Below are 15,607 nucleotides of genomic sequence, written 5' to 3'. Positions count from 1 at the left end.
TGTTGTAAATAAACGCAGGCCTGGATGCAAGTCCTACTCCTACACCTTACTGAGAGATGAGTAACCCCTCCAGGCCTTGGGCACCCTAACTCTGAAACCAGACTCTCAACCCCTACGTCATCTCCTTCCTTCTAACTCCTCCTTGTCTTCTAACTTCCTATGACTAAAAACTTACTAAGTAAAAAAAATATAACCATGCAATCCTCAAACTTAATCCATTCATATTCTAATTCCACGGAACATAATGTCATGCCCACCTTCTAGAATCTCAAATATCAAAAAACAATTGAGATTAAGGCACTGCCAGACACCCTCTTGCCTCATTGTTAATTATTTCATCTTCAGAATTTTAACAGTATAAGCAAAGGCCAGCAAAAAATCATTTGGCTATTTATCTGAAATTTTAAGCCTAAAAAAATAATGCTATAGTCAAAATGTACTTTTACATCTAGTGTAACAGAACTAGCATATATGTTTTATTAACAATTTGCTCAGGGACTAACCCTTTAGGATATTAAAATTAATCTTTCTTTCCATGGCTTAAAAGAACTTCCTGATCTCCATAACTATGATAAATCACTCAGAAGATATAATTCTTTAAAGTTTATCCAAAAAGTTACAATTAAAGCCTATTTATATAACAAAAGAATAGATTGTCCTGGTTTACTTTATCATAAAAAAGATAATTAACCTTCAAAGACTTAGAATACCAGAAGATATATATTACTGAAAGTAACTAAACTGAAATCTTATTCGATCATTTATAGGGCACTTTGGATACATCCAGTCCCTCTGAATTATCGGCTATACATGCTCCCACAACACCACATGCACACTATTTATATGGTGACATGTGTGCCTCCATACTCACATTCTGGAGTACACAAGTGGAGTAGGGGAGTAAAGCTTTAAATCCCAAAAGCAACAACAGTAATAGTTCAGCCTTAGGTAAATTTAAGTACATATAGATCACAATGAAATTTAACAAGAAATCTTCAAACAAATTTCAACAGAAATCCTCTCACTGGCATGAGTACTTTGAGAATTCAAGCTGGGGTTGTCTTCATCAAAGTCAATGATGAGGGCAGCCCCAGTGGCGCAGCAGTTTGTCGCCACCTGTAGCCTGGGGTGTGATCCTGGAGATCCGGGATCGAGTCCCACGTCGGTCTCCCTGCATGGAGCCTGCTTCTCCCTCTGCCTGTGTCTCTACCTCTCTCTCTCTCTCTCTCTCTGTCTCCCATGAATAAATAAATAAAATCTTTACAAAAAAAAAAAAAAAAACAAATTCAATGATGAGAAGGTCCACCATGAACAAGCAGTGCTAGTCTACGGGGGTCAGCCTCCAGATACTTTGGGACTAGACTGTTCCATGCAGATTGTTTCAATAATGGGTGTCTCTTCCGAATTCAATTCTAAACACAAGGTGAAGATATGTCCTTTTGCATCCACAGCTGTGTCAGCATCATCCTCATATTCCCAGACCCATCACTGTGCTCACCTGTCATAGTAGCTAAATGCTAAATAAGGGAATGAATTAATCTTTTAAGTCGCTGCACTCTAATTACAATGCCTAAGCTACAGGGAAATTAGTTGACCTAGTACTAGTATTCCTACACCCTCTAAAAAGTGTGGTTTCTTCTGCTATTTAGTCAATGAATGCTGTCCACTTACACTGTGTGTGAGGTAAAAGAAATCAGATATTGTAGGTTTCACAACACAAGCAGGCAGAGAACTAAGAAACAGAAACAATTTACTATAACTCAAGTTCAAATTTGATAACTACCCCAAAGGAGGTATAGATTAAAAAACCATCAGGGGGGATCCCTGGGTGGCGCAGCGGTTTGGCGCCTGCCTTTGGCCTGGGGCGTGATCCTGGAGACCCGGGATCGAATCCCACGCCGGGCTCCCAGTACATGGAGCCTGCTTCTCCCTCTGCCTATGTCTCTGCCTCTCTCTCTCTCTCTCTGTGACTATCATAAATAAATAAAAATTAAAAAAAAAAACATCAGGGGTATCAAAAGATGAAGAAATCATTTTGAACAGGGGCTTGAGAAAGACAAAGGGGGTTAAAGAGGTATAGAGAAAGTGCTACACTTGGTGCCATAAGACTTGGATAAATTCTGGACACAGAACATCCGTGGAAGAAGACCTTTCACTCAGAGAACACAACATGAACAAAAGTACATAGGCTAAAAAAGTACTAAATTTATTCAAGAAAAAGGAAAAGGCACTTGGGTGCCTCGGTTGGTTAAGCATCTGACTATTGGTTTCGGGTCAGGTCATGATCTCATGGGCCGTGGGATCAAGACCCACATTGTGCTCCCTGCTCAGTGGGGAGTTTGCTTGGAATTCTATCCCTCTGCTCCTCCCTCCACTCATGCTTTCTCTGCCTCTCTAAAATAAATAAATAAATCTAAAAAAAAAAAAAAAAAACAAGTAGGTCAGTTTAAAGTACAGGATATCAGTTCTAATGATCTGTATTTTTGCTTGTCTTAGGGTTCTGGAGAAAATGGGATTTCACAAGGTCATTTTGTTGTTGTTGAGCTAAAATGCACATAATGTAAATTAACCATTTTAAAATGTACATTCAGTGGCATTTAGTATGTTCACAGTGTTGTCACTTCCATTTAGTTCCCAAGCATTTCTATCAATCCAGAATAAAACCACTTATCCAGTAGACAGTTACTTCCCACTCCCTCCGCCCCCCCAAGTCCCAGGCGCTACCAATCCGCTTTCTGCCTCAAATGGATTTACCTGTTCCAGATGTTTCACATTAATGAATTCCTATGACACATAAATTGTAGGACACAAGAGTGTCTTGGCTTCTTTCCAGTAGCATAATGTTTTCAAGGTACATCCACACTTTAACATGTAGCAATACTTTGTTAATTTTTATGTCTGAATAATATTCTATTGTAGGTATTTACTGTAACTGATTTATCCAGCCTTGCTTTAATGGACTTTTGAGTTTTTTCCACTTGTGGCTGTTGTGAAAAGTACTGCTCAGAACATGTATGTAAATGTATTTGTTTGAGTACCTGTTTCAAATTCTTCTGGATATACACCTAACTATCCATATGCTATCACCTTTGCAGCGCACCTAGCAGATTCACTCTAGATACGTGAACTAAATGTTAAACTTCACAATATGTGCAAGTTTGATGAAATGATCTGCTTCAGGCAGAAGTGGTCTGCCAGCAACCTGACAGCTTATGCCTCACCACTCTCAAAGCTGACATTCCCACTGCTTCCCTTCATAGGATTCAAACTATTTCTGGATTGGTCTCCCTAGGCAAGGGAAACAGAAGCAGAAGAAACTACTGAGACTATACCAAAATAAAAAGCTTTTCACACAACAAAGGCAACCTAGTGAATGGGAGAAGTTATTTGCAAATGGCTTATCCACTAAGAAGTTAGTATCTAAAATACATAAAGAGCTTACACAACTCAACACCAAAAAAACCAAATAGTCTAATTTAAAAATGGGCAAAGAACATGAATAGACACTTTTCCAAAGACAACAAAAAGATGGCCAACAGACACATAAAAAGATGCTCAACATCACTGATCATCAGGGAAATGCAAATCAACACTACAATGAGATATCCCCTCACACCAGCTAGTACGGCTAAAAAAAAGAAAGAAGAAATAACTAGTGTTGATGAGGACATGGAGAAAAAGAAATCCTCATGCACTGTTGGTGGGAATGTAAATTGGTGCAAACACTGTAGGAAACAGTATGAAGTTTCCTCAAAAAAATTAAAACTAGAAATAGCACAGGATCCAGTAATTCCACTACTATTTACCAGAAAATGAAAGAAAGCAAAGAAAGAAAAGAAAGACATTAATTTTAAGCAATATATGAATCCCTATGTTCACTGCAACATTATTTACCACAGCCAAGATATAGAGTAACCCAGTGTCCACTGATACAGGAGATAAAAAAAAAAAAGATGTGGTTTATACACATAATGGAATATTACTCAGCCATACAAAAGAATGAGACCTTGTCATTTGCGTGGCAACATGCATGGACCTAGAGGGTATTATGCTAAATGGAGCAAGTCAGACAAAGAAAGACAAATATTGTACGATTTCATTTATATGTGAAATCTAAAACCCAAAACAAAGGAAGAATATATAAACCGACTCAAATATAGAGAATAAACTGGTAGTTGTGGGGGTGGGGATAAATGGGCAAAATACATAAAGGAGATTAAGAGGTACCTCCTGCCCCCCCTCCAAAGCTAATATTCCCACTGCTTCCCTTACACTATTCAAACTGCGACAGACTTACCACCCTTCAACCCTAATAACTCTATCTAGGAGGGGACCCGTGATCTGGCCATGCTTTAGGACATCTGATCTACACTCTGTAGCTGGTGCTTTGAGAGCAGGATCAACAAGAACCCATGCCCCCTGTGAAAGCACACCAGGGGTACTCACTCCTGGTACCATGTTGATATATTCTGAGAAGCAACCTCCATGTCACTCTGCTTTGTACAACGTGTGCTTTGTGTCTGAAAAACAGCCTCAAGTGCCCCCACTTCATGGTGTAGCAGTAGCTCAGAGGAGAATGTCCTAAGAATATACTTAGATAGATTTTGTATAGAAAGGCTCTCATGGTGACAGTAATGTTTTCTTCAGATTTAGGAATTTATTTGTTGCTTCTTTTTAACAGCTAGAAACTAAATATAACAAAGACCCTGCCTCTAAACGCTTATAAAAGCAACCTGTCAAATGTTTTTTTCATTCCACAAACACTTATTCGTATTTAATATGCCAAGCTCTATGTTAGACCCCATGGAAGAAATGTATAGTCAGTGTCTATTCTCCAGAAGCTCACAGTTGAGTGAAGCTGTAAAAACAGCTGTGGATTATATCAAGATTAATCACATTAACTGTCATCTTCCCACTTATCCTTCATTGATTGATCCATTGAACAAAATTTGTTCAATACCTACTATTGTGTCAAAGAGCAAATAAAACTGTGTGAGAAATGAAACTAATCTTTTCTATTTCATCTAAGTAAGTACAAATAGAAAAATAATAAAACTTCTTCAGACAAAAATTAAGGCCAAAAATGAGATGGAAATATATAAGCATAACATATGGGAAATGTTTGAAATGAAAATCACTTTAGCAATTTTACTATATTCCAGACATGAACAAAACTTAATACTCACAGATTTCTAGCCAGATGGATTTTCATATTGACAATGAAAGTTGAAGTATTTAATCAACTCAAAACTGGATAGAAGTAAATCAGAATAGGCATTTCCACAACTATCTTTAATCATTAGATTTTAAAGAGAAAATACTCAATCACACAAAGCATATTATGAAAAACTAATAAAGTAGCAAATTACAAGAAGAAGGCCTCAGATGAGCTGCAATCACAATTTGATAAAAGAGGCTAAGGTTGTATAGGCAATAGTAACATCAGTTTCTTCTCAGGCAATGTTTTAGCTAAAATGATACACTATATATTACCATATAATCTACTTCAAACTCATTGTTTTGGCCATTTCCTAGAACAGCCATAAGGAGAGGCAGAGCCCTGTCCTGCCTGGCCAACCCAAGGTCCCTTGACTATTGCTGGACGAATGAGAAAGGAGCACTGTTTCTCAGTCAGCCAGGAGTACATAAAATGACACCAATATATTCGGTAAATGACTTATTTATAATTTCACATTTCCAAGGTCTCTGCCCAATGGCCTGCCCAACTCTGGAGGTATCATTCACATGAACTGCGTGGACTCTCTCCCTTTTTTTCCATTAGTATATTCCTAGTGGAAACTGGCGCAGACAAAAGTCAGCATCTCTCAACATAAGAGCTACAGAAGATACTCCGAAAGAAAGGCTTAACCTATGAGGTCAGAGAACCTGAGGCCAACCAGAACCTTGATTCTAAGAGCAGTGATACAAGTTTACTTCTTTTAGTACTATTCCCATCTATTAAAATATGAAAATGTTTCTCACTTACTCAGACTATAATGAAGTAACTGAAATAGTCACAATCACTCTGGGTGGATAGCCAAGCCTTACTACACAAGTGCTACTTACTCCCAAAGATCTTTCCCCCCAACTCCACCAACTGGATTGTGCGTCCTTCCTTTGAGCTTAGCTCTTCATAATATTAACATGTTCCTTTATTGATTTGTTTATAATTTCCCTTGCAAGATTATAAACATCTTAAGGGCAAGGACTAGGACTTACTGCATTTTCTACTCTAGAACCTGGTAAAGATTCAGTAAATACTTGTACTCTATTATTTTATGATTATTATTATAAGTATAGTTAACAGCTTCCTCTTTATAGAATTGTTACATACAAGGTTTATAGCACTTACCATACTACACTAAATTTCAATGACTCCTTCATAAAGGAACATCCAAACCGAAAATGGCCAATCCAATGTGACAAACTCCTAGGACATAGGTCAAAAACTCAAGCAGAAAAACTCAAGCAGAGTAGAGTTGTTCAAACTCTTTTTGCTGAACAAAGAGTTACCATCCTCACATAATTTCCCAGTACATCATAGATACTGTATACAACTATTGTAAATGCAAGGGTTTCCCAGTGAGAAGCTTTGTCAATTATTTACTCCAGTTCTTGGCGGTACACACTAACTAGGGCTCAAGAGTTCAACACATCTGAGAAGGCTGAAGAAATCTGAGTTACATTCACCGAGAAAAGGGATTTCTCTCTATTCTATTAAAGATATAAATAAATAAAGCCTAATTTTAAAAAACCTAATATATATGTTTTTCCCACCTTTTTTAAAAATGTATTTATTTTCCCACAGAGTCATGGAAAGAGCATGTACCTCTGACTCAGAGAGAGATGAAACCAAATCCCAACTCTACTGCTTACTTGCTAGGTAACCCTGGGACAAAATAAGTGTTCAATAAATAATACCTGAGGTTATTATTATAGCAAATTTTGCAAAAGCTACAAGAATACTGTCTACATGAACCGTGATCTCACTGAGCTACATAAGCCTGAAATGAGTATATCAAAAGAAACCAGAGGGCTCTTTCTGTGAAAATGATGAAGACTCATAGGAGTTTATGATGGAATAAAGTTTCAGAAAGAATAGTAGAAAGGGCTGGACAAATGCAGGGAGATGAAAAGTTCAGGAAGCAAGTGTGAAGCAGCATAATGATCAGATGAGAGGAGATGACAAGTAAACAAATCAGTTTGCATTTTGACCATAACCTTAGAATCTTAAAAGATCAGATGAAACTAAATTCTTTATGTGCTATCAGCCTTGGATAAAATTTCTTTTCAGACTAAAATGAGCAGAGGTCTCAGAGCACAAAACCTATTCTATTCAGCAAGAGTCTTCTCATGTACTGAGCTACAGCAAGAAAAGAGAGGGGTTGGCAGCCACCAGCCGAGGATGGGATAAACTCTGGAAGGAGGTAGCATGCTAAGCAGCAGTAGAAATAGCAATGAAGGTAAGATTAGGTCCAGTAATTCTCACTAAGCCACTGTTCCCTCAGCAAAGGAGTCTATCATCTGCAAAATGTCCAAGGTAATGGCAACCAGTCCATGGTTTTCAGTTTTGTGAGCCCTCAAAGCCGTTCTTTCTCTAGTTTGCTCAAGCATCCAAGGGAATTTATAGCAACCCGATCTAAAAACACAGATATATTGCCCCTAAAAACTGGTCAGTTTGTAATAAAAGATATAACTACCTTGAGGATCAAGCTGCATCAGCAGATGGTCTTTATACACTGTTTGGGGGATGCTAAACCAGAACCACAAATGGCAAGATGGAAGCTCATCCCTCCTCAGCAATTCCGGATGAACCACCCTTCTAAACTCTCAAGATACTTTTATTCAAAAGAGCCTCCCTAAGACAACACAGGAGACCAACTTCTGGCACGAATTCACTGTACCCACCATAAACCTCTTTCTCTCTTATTTACTTATTTCAGAGGGAGGGAGGGGCCGAGGGAGAGGGAGAGTCACAAGCAGACTCCACACTGAGCACAGAGCAAGACTTGGGGCTCGATCCCATGACTTGAAATCATGACCTGAGCCAAAATCAAAAGTCACAGGCTTAACCGACTGACCCACTCCATTATTTTTCTGATGGCATTTTCCAAACTACTGAGATATTTACATTTAGTCATTCAAATTTTTTTAACTCTTTCAATAGAATAATTACAAAAATCTAATGAATAACATTAATGAGCTATTTAGGTAAGTATAATGATATTGATTGGCAACTATGACAAAATAATGTCTAACCAGTTAAAAAGTTGAGTGCATGCCAATAAGGACTATAATAAATGCAATTTATCCTTGCAAGTAAAGAAGGGTATCTAGAAATTCAGTAAATGGAAAAGCACACTAATGAATTTTGTCTAAATACTAAATACCCTTTGCACTACACATGTATGCCATTCTAGAATACTAACTAAATGAAATATTAAGTGTTCCTCGAACTTCATCAGTATTTCTATTAGATGAATGAAATAATGCAATTAGTAAATTTAAGAGAAAAAAATTGCCCAAACGTAAAATTTCACATATATAAATAGAAATTTCACATATATAAATAAATATAAATTACACATATATAAATTTGGTCTTCCCAAATGATGAATTTATCATTCTATGTCAATAACCACGACAATTACATGGTACCATTTGGATCATTTATGTATAACACATAACTATATGTGGTTGTAGAGTTGATCCACTCCACTTCTGGAGGGAAGATATAAATCAAGTTAGCTATAAATTCCGAAAAAAGAGAGAAAGAATGTTCCTTTTACTTAGCTACTGAGGTTGAAGACTGAAGAGTGCCTCTTCTGTTTAGAACACATCTAGATCCAATGAGAAAGTGTGGCAGAGATGTGGGGACCAAATTAAATTCAAGGTGAGTAGGAACTAAGGGGGAAAAAAAAAACCTTCCCAAACTTGTGTATAAAAAACAAAAAACTTGAAGAACAGCAAAAACAAATTTAAGTCTGTGAAAAGCATAAGAAAATGAAGAGCCAGTTTCTCTTTCCCTCTGCTATTCTGGGAATAATGAAATGTTCTTTGCTTCTCAAAATTCTTTTAATAGCTCAGTTTAACCAGTGAAATGAAAATAAAAAGAATTCTGAGAAAAGACATCAATCCATTCAGACTCCAATCTTGGAATCACAAAATCATCCACCAAAGTTGGTGAGAAGATATTCCTATAGAAAAAAGATATGAGGAAGTATGACTGTTATGTGCTGAAATGTTGAACAGTCATTAGAGGAATAAAAGATCAAGAATGTAAGTTGTATATAACTGAGAAAATTTTTCCTTAAATCTTCACTCTATCACAATACACATCATTTATGGGCAATCCTTATTTGCCCATCAGCATTTTAAATTATAACAGATACTGAATCTGTTGTTAAACAACTGAACCTGTTCATTCTTAAGAGTGTCATTTCAAGACACTAAAAAATTAACAGACTGTATCTTCACTGTCTACCTTTTGAGTGAGAAAAAGAGAACTCCCTTAAAGCCTTAAACAAGCCCAATATTATATTAGCGTTGCAAGATGTGGGAAGAATTTAGTATTCTAAAGCATTCTTTAGTATTCTGAAGCCTTCATCATATTAGTTGCTTGTTGCTACAAATTAATAACTCTGTTCTATATTTTTATAATGAGAAAAGGAGAAAAGAGAAGAGGTTGGGGGACAGATTACACTCAGTATATAGACTATATTGCCCTACAAATTAAAGTCAGTACACAGTGCTACTCTGTTCTTAATTTATCCTATTATATTGATAATATTCTAATTTTAACTACAGCTTTGGCGTGGTAAGAATAAATAACAGCTGTGTGCTACATTAAAATATGAACCAAATGAAATCAGTATTGTCAGTACTCACCCTTAAGTGAGAATCATTCTTAGAATAATAATAATCAAGAGACATACCTGCTCATTTTGATTCCATTCCCCTTGCTGCTTCAGAGATGGAATGGCCCAGATGCTTAGTTTCCCTGAGAAGTGAATGGCAGCAAGGAGGGTCCCATCTGGAGAAAGGCTCATCTTAAAGATTCCATCCTATACAATAATTATATTACATTAATGTCAGATCAAGGAACTTCTAGCTGAATAGAAGTAACTTCCAGAATTTAAAAACACTCTTCAGGAGGGATCATGTCATAAATCATCTCTCGTAATTAAGGGTTCCAACAACTTCATAACACTATAAATGTGCTCCATCCAGCAAACAGAAACAGGACACTTAGCCTTAAGAAATTTTTTTAAATCTATTTTATAGTGTTATAATTAACATAAAACTGAAAACTCAAGTATGTGAGCATTATAAAAATACGCCTTTATATCACATCAATTACCATGAGTTCTCATTAACACTTATGTGTTGATACTGATCAGATTGTGAATTTCCTGAATTTTGGGTCATTTTCACAAGATTCTGTAAGTACACAATGCCTAAAAGGTTCTTTCACAGAGAGGCCACAAATTCATGCTATGTGGACAAAAGGAAAAGGAAAGGAGGAAGAGAAAATTGGCAGAAAAGAGGGTCCACCAGTAGCAGGAACAGAAGAAGGCAAAGGGGAAAATGCATTCCTTAATTTAAGGACTGCTAAGAGTGTTTACTTTCCAGATTTCCTGGTAAATCTGAGGAATCTAACTGTTGCTACAGCAAAGAGAAACTCTGTAGTATATGGATTTTTCATGGCCAACCTCAGAGTGCACAGAGTCCTACTCATCCAAACAATCTCTCAGTCCTTTCCTAATGAGAATACCAGGTTGCTCAGTTACCACAAGAGAAACCATACAAGCAGAAATGTCTCCTGCCTGCCTACACCCGTATTTGTCCTTAACATTTAGAAAATCTGGCAACACAGCACCCCCCCACAATGGCAATAATCAGGTGGGACTGCATAGCATATGCACCCTTAAAATGGTGATAAGCTTTCCAGTTAGCCAAAGCCCCCATCATTCTTGGTTACAGCCCCAAGATTAAGGCCAGGAGTCAACTACAGACCTGAAAATTAAATATCACTACACTGAAAAAACAGAAATTATACCTGGCCCACTTCATCACATTATCTACCAGGTCTCTACAGACACAAGAGTTTAAGTCTTCAGGTCTACAATGACTAAGGCATTATTAGCTATCAAAAACAAACAGCATGATTTCAGAAAGTGAGAAACACTTCTGGATGAATAGATAGATGAAAAGATTAGCATCCTCTAATTTCCTCACTAAGGACTAAAATCACTTTAACAGGATATAACATGTCTACCCCAGAATGCCAGAATTAAATGTAAGAAAGATTAAAATACAAAAGCCAGAGAAAGAAAAGCAATAAACGCAAAAGCACTTCCAACACAATGTTAAATATTCCCCCATCCCCTCCTTTATGATGGAGAGGAGGTCACGAGCAGAAGAGCCTGACATCTTCTAGTCACAACTCTGGTCAACAGGCTCCACGGTTTGGCATAAGGTGAACCTCACAAGCATATATTTCCATCACCTCCAACAACTCTCATCCCATCATTTAAAGTTCATAGGGAAAGAAACAAGATCCCAAGGGTTAAGACACTTGCTAAAGACCATTCAAGTGTAGACCACAGAACCTGAACTAGATGCCTTCAATGCCAACCCATGTCACTTCCACTACACAGGCATCACTGCCCTCCCCTGGGCCGTGGCCTTTCCAGGAGCCACAGGAATGCTCCCGGGGAGAAATCATGGTCAAGTATACTTTACTGCTTTCCTCACCTACATAATTAGTCATGAATGATTTGTATGATAACTCCCAGGTTTTATAAATGCTTCATTAACCAACTCCCCTAAAAGTGTTCTGAAAGAAAGCAAATAGGAAGTTTATGAATCTCTTTAACAAAAAAGAAAAAAAAGTGTAATAAATAATGTGAAGAATTTAATAGCACTGTGAACTAGAAAACACTGAATGAAAATTTTTGTTTTAATTATTTTGTTTTAATCCTTCTCTCCCTTTACCTTCCTTCTTTTCTTTCTAGATACTAAGCAGTAAATAGATTAACTAAAGTATTACTACTTGCTTTTAACCTGGTGGGTTCTTAAATCCCCTTAGTTTTATTTGACACTATGATATCTACACTGCAAACTTACCGTTCCTTTCTCTAAAGCACTTTGTTGTAGAAATCTCCACTTACAGACACACCACAGTAGAAATTATAGTACAATGAATACCCATGGACCCAACAACCAGCTTATAAAGAAATATCAACATTCCACATTTGTTTCACCAAGTCTCCTGGAGTCACTACAATATTCTGGGGAATTTTTTTCCCCTGCAGTTTTTCAAAGCAGATCCCAGACAATGAGATGTATACGTTAAGTATACATTTCTTTCAAGTCCCAAGTTATCTGTTTAACTTTCATATATGTGCACTGTGAGAAGATGTGGTTATCAGTAGCAACTGAATTATATCCACTCATAATAGACAAGTCACCTATGTTACTTCAGAAACACGGTGTTTTCCTCATGAAATAAAAACTCTTATTTGTAGAAACATTTCTGAGTGTATATACCATACAGAGTATTTTTTTTTTAATTTTTATTTATTTATGATAGTCACAGAGAGAAAGAGAGGCAGAGACATAGGCAGAGGGAGAAGCAGGCTCCATGCACCGGGAGCCTGATGTGGGATTCGAGCCTGGGTCTCCAGGATCGCGCCCTGGGCCAAAGGCAGGCGCCAAACCGCTGCGCCACCCAGGGATCCCCATACAGAGTATTTATGGCTCAGGGAATAATTTATTATCCTGACAGTAACTGTTACACAAGACCTAAAGCCACAGTTAGAAAATCTAGGCTAAATTCTGTGAAGAGAGTCTGCAGTATTTAGAAGTCTGAATGATTTTTAGTTGGCCAGGGAGAGAATTTCAGAGTGTGTGCTCAGAAATAAGAGGAAATGGCTTTTCAATCAACTGCACATCACAATAAAAGTAAACCTCAAACCTTTGAACTGTAATTCCTCATACTGTATTAAGATTTCTCAGCATAAGTGAATAATCCTTCTCTCGTCTTCTTTTTGAATTAAATAGCTCAAAATGCAATAAAATTTAGCCGTAATTTTTACTTTGGTTAAAATGTGTCTGAATTTCTTTCAGATTCCTCAAATATGAATGTCATGTTCATTTCAATCATTACAACAGCTGGAATGTCAAGAATATATAACTTGGCAGTGAAAAGTGGAAAGCTTTTTCTCTGAGAGCAAGAACAAGACAAGAAAGCCCACTCTTGCCAATTTTATTCAACATAGTACTGCAAATCCTAGCCAGAGCAATTAGGCAAGAAAATAAATAGAAAGCACATGAACTGGAAAGGAAGAAGTAAAACTGTCTCTTTACAGATGACATGATATTATATATAGAAAATCCTAAAGACTCCACTGGAAAACTGCAGGAATAAACAATTTCAGTAAAGCTTTAGGATACAAAAATCAACATACAAAAACCACTTGCATTCCTAAACACTAACAGTGCGCTATTATAAAAAAGAAATTAACAATCGCAGTTATACTAGCATCCAAAAAAATAAAATACTTAGGAATAAACGTAACCAAGAAGGTGAGAGATCTGTACAAGAAAAGCCATAAAACATTGGTCAAATAAATTGAACACAAATAAATGGAAAGATATTCCATGCTCGTGGACTGAAAGAATACTGTTAAAATGTCCATTATGTCCAAAGTGACCTATAGGTTCAATGCAATCTCTACCAAAATTCAAATGGTATTTTCCATAGAAATAGAATAATCCTAAAATTTGTACCGTACCACAAAAGACCCTAAGTCCCCAAAGATGCCAAAGCAAACTTAAGAAAGAACAAAACTGTAGGTATCATACTTTGATTTCAAACTATAGTTACAAAGCTATAGTAATCAAAATAATACTGTATTGGTATAAAAACAGGCACAAAGATCAATGGACTAGAACAGAGGGCCCAGAAATAAACCCATGCATAGACAGTCAACGAATTTACAACAAAGGAGCCAACAATACACAGTGGGGAAAGCATACCCTTTCAATGGTATTGGAAAAACCACATAGGTATTGAACCCCTAATGTACACCATTTACTCTAATTGGATGAAAGTCTTGAGCATAAGACTTGAAACCCTAAAACTCCTATAAGAAAACAAGGGATAAGCTCCTTGACTGGTCTTAGCAATGATTTTTTGGATTAGGATACCCAGAGCAAAGTCAAAAAAAGCAAAAATAAACAAGCAGGACTACATCAAACTAAAAACATCAGCACAGCAAAGGAAACCATTAACAAAATGAAAAGACAACAATGAAATGGGAGAAAATATTTACAAACCACATAACTGATAAAAAGTTAATATCCAAAATATACAAGGGACTCCATTAACAATAGCAAAAAAACCCAAATAACCCAACTTAAAAATGAACAAAACATCTGAATAGACATTTTTTTTCCAAAAAAGACATAAAAATGGCCAACAGGTACATGAAAAGGTGCTCAACTAATCATTAGGGAAAGGCACATCAAAAGCACAATTAGGTACCACCTCACACATATTAGGATGGCTATCATCAAAAAGAAAAGAGAACAAACGCTGGTGAGAATGTGGACACACACACACACACACATGTATCACTCGGCCTTAAAAAAGAAGGAAATCCTGTCATTTGTGACAATATCGATGAACCTAGAGGGCATTATGCTCAGTGAAATACACCAAACACAGAAAGACCAATATTGCATGATATTACATATATATATTATGTAATATATATTACATATATTAATATTAATATTAATATAATGTTAATATATAATATATAATATATATATAAAATCTTTTTAAAAAATCAAACCCCTAGAAACAGATAGTAGGAAACTAGTTGTCTATCAGAGATTGGGGGAAGGGAGGAAGTAAGAAGATGTTGGTAAAAGGCTAAAAACTTTCAGTTAGAAGATGAAGTTCTGAAGATTCAATGGGTAACGTGATAACGCTGCATTATATAACTGAAACTTGCTAAGAGAGTAGGACTTCAACATTCTTATGCACACAAGAAAAAGGTAAATATGTGAGTTAATGGATGTGTGAATTCGATGGGGGAAAATCGATTCACATTGTACACTTAAAATATCTTACAATTGTACTTCAATAAATATCTCAGAATTGTATCTTACAATTGTTTGAGGCAAACAAAACAAGAAAGAAAATGATGAATATCACTTGCTAACGTCTACTCTATTCCATGAGTATCCACCAAAAAGGCAGTCTCGGTAAATAATTACTTGGTAAGTTATTATCACTGACTAGGCAACATGGGGCAGAGTAAGTTGGCTGACAAAGATCATTTACACAATAGTCTTCTTCCACCAGAAGCTCATCTATGGCCCTTTTAACGGACCGTATTATCAATTCTATGTACCCCCTTGTATCAAATTTTTGCTCAAAATTTTTCCAAAGGTACTTTCCTCTTACCTCACTGAATCTGTGTGGCAATGTGATACTAATACTATTGAAATTAATAATATGAAAAAAAAGAAATTAATAATATGAACAGGATTTAACTTTCACCTCTATTTCTCGTTTATTAAACCACCAGCT

At 36.5% G+C, this 15,607-nt stretch overlaps 1 protein-coding gene across 3 annotated transcripts in view; it reads right to left on the bottom strand.

Annotated features, from left to right (window-relative positions):
- NBAS (NBAS subunit of NRZ tethering complex) overlaps positions 1-15,607 on the bottom strand; it is a 316,983-nt gene that overhangs the window by 237,998 nt on the left and 63,378 nt on the right. For all 3 annotated transcript variants that reach the window (XM_072767683.1, XM_072767684.1, XM_072767686.1), the window contains exon 12: positions 9,936-10,064. In XM_072767683.1, coding sequence (XP_072623784.1) covers positions 9,936-10,064 — 129 coding nt within the window. The remainder of the gene's footprint in view (positions 1-9,935; positions 10,065-15,607) is intronic.

The sequence above is a fragment of the Vulpes vulpes genome, chromosome 8 (genome assembly GCF_048418805.1).
Source record: "Vulpes vulpes isolate BD-2025 chromosome 8, VulVul3, whole genome shotgun sequence".
Taxonomy (NCBI): Eukaryota; Metazoa; Chordata; class Mammalia; order Carnivora; family Canidae; genus Vulpes; species Vulpes vulpes.
Note: the sequence above shows the minus strand (reverse complement) of the source record. Positions and strands in the feature narration are given on the sequence as shown.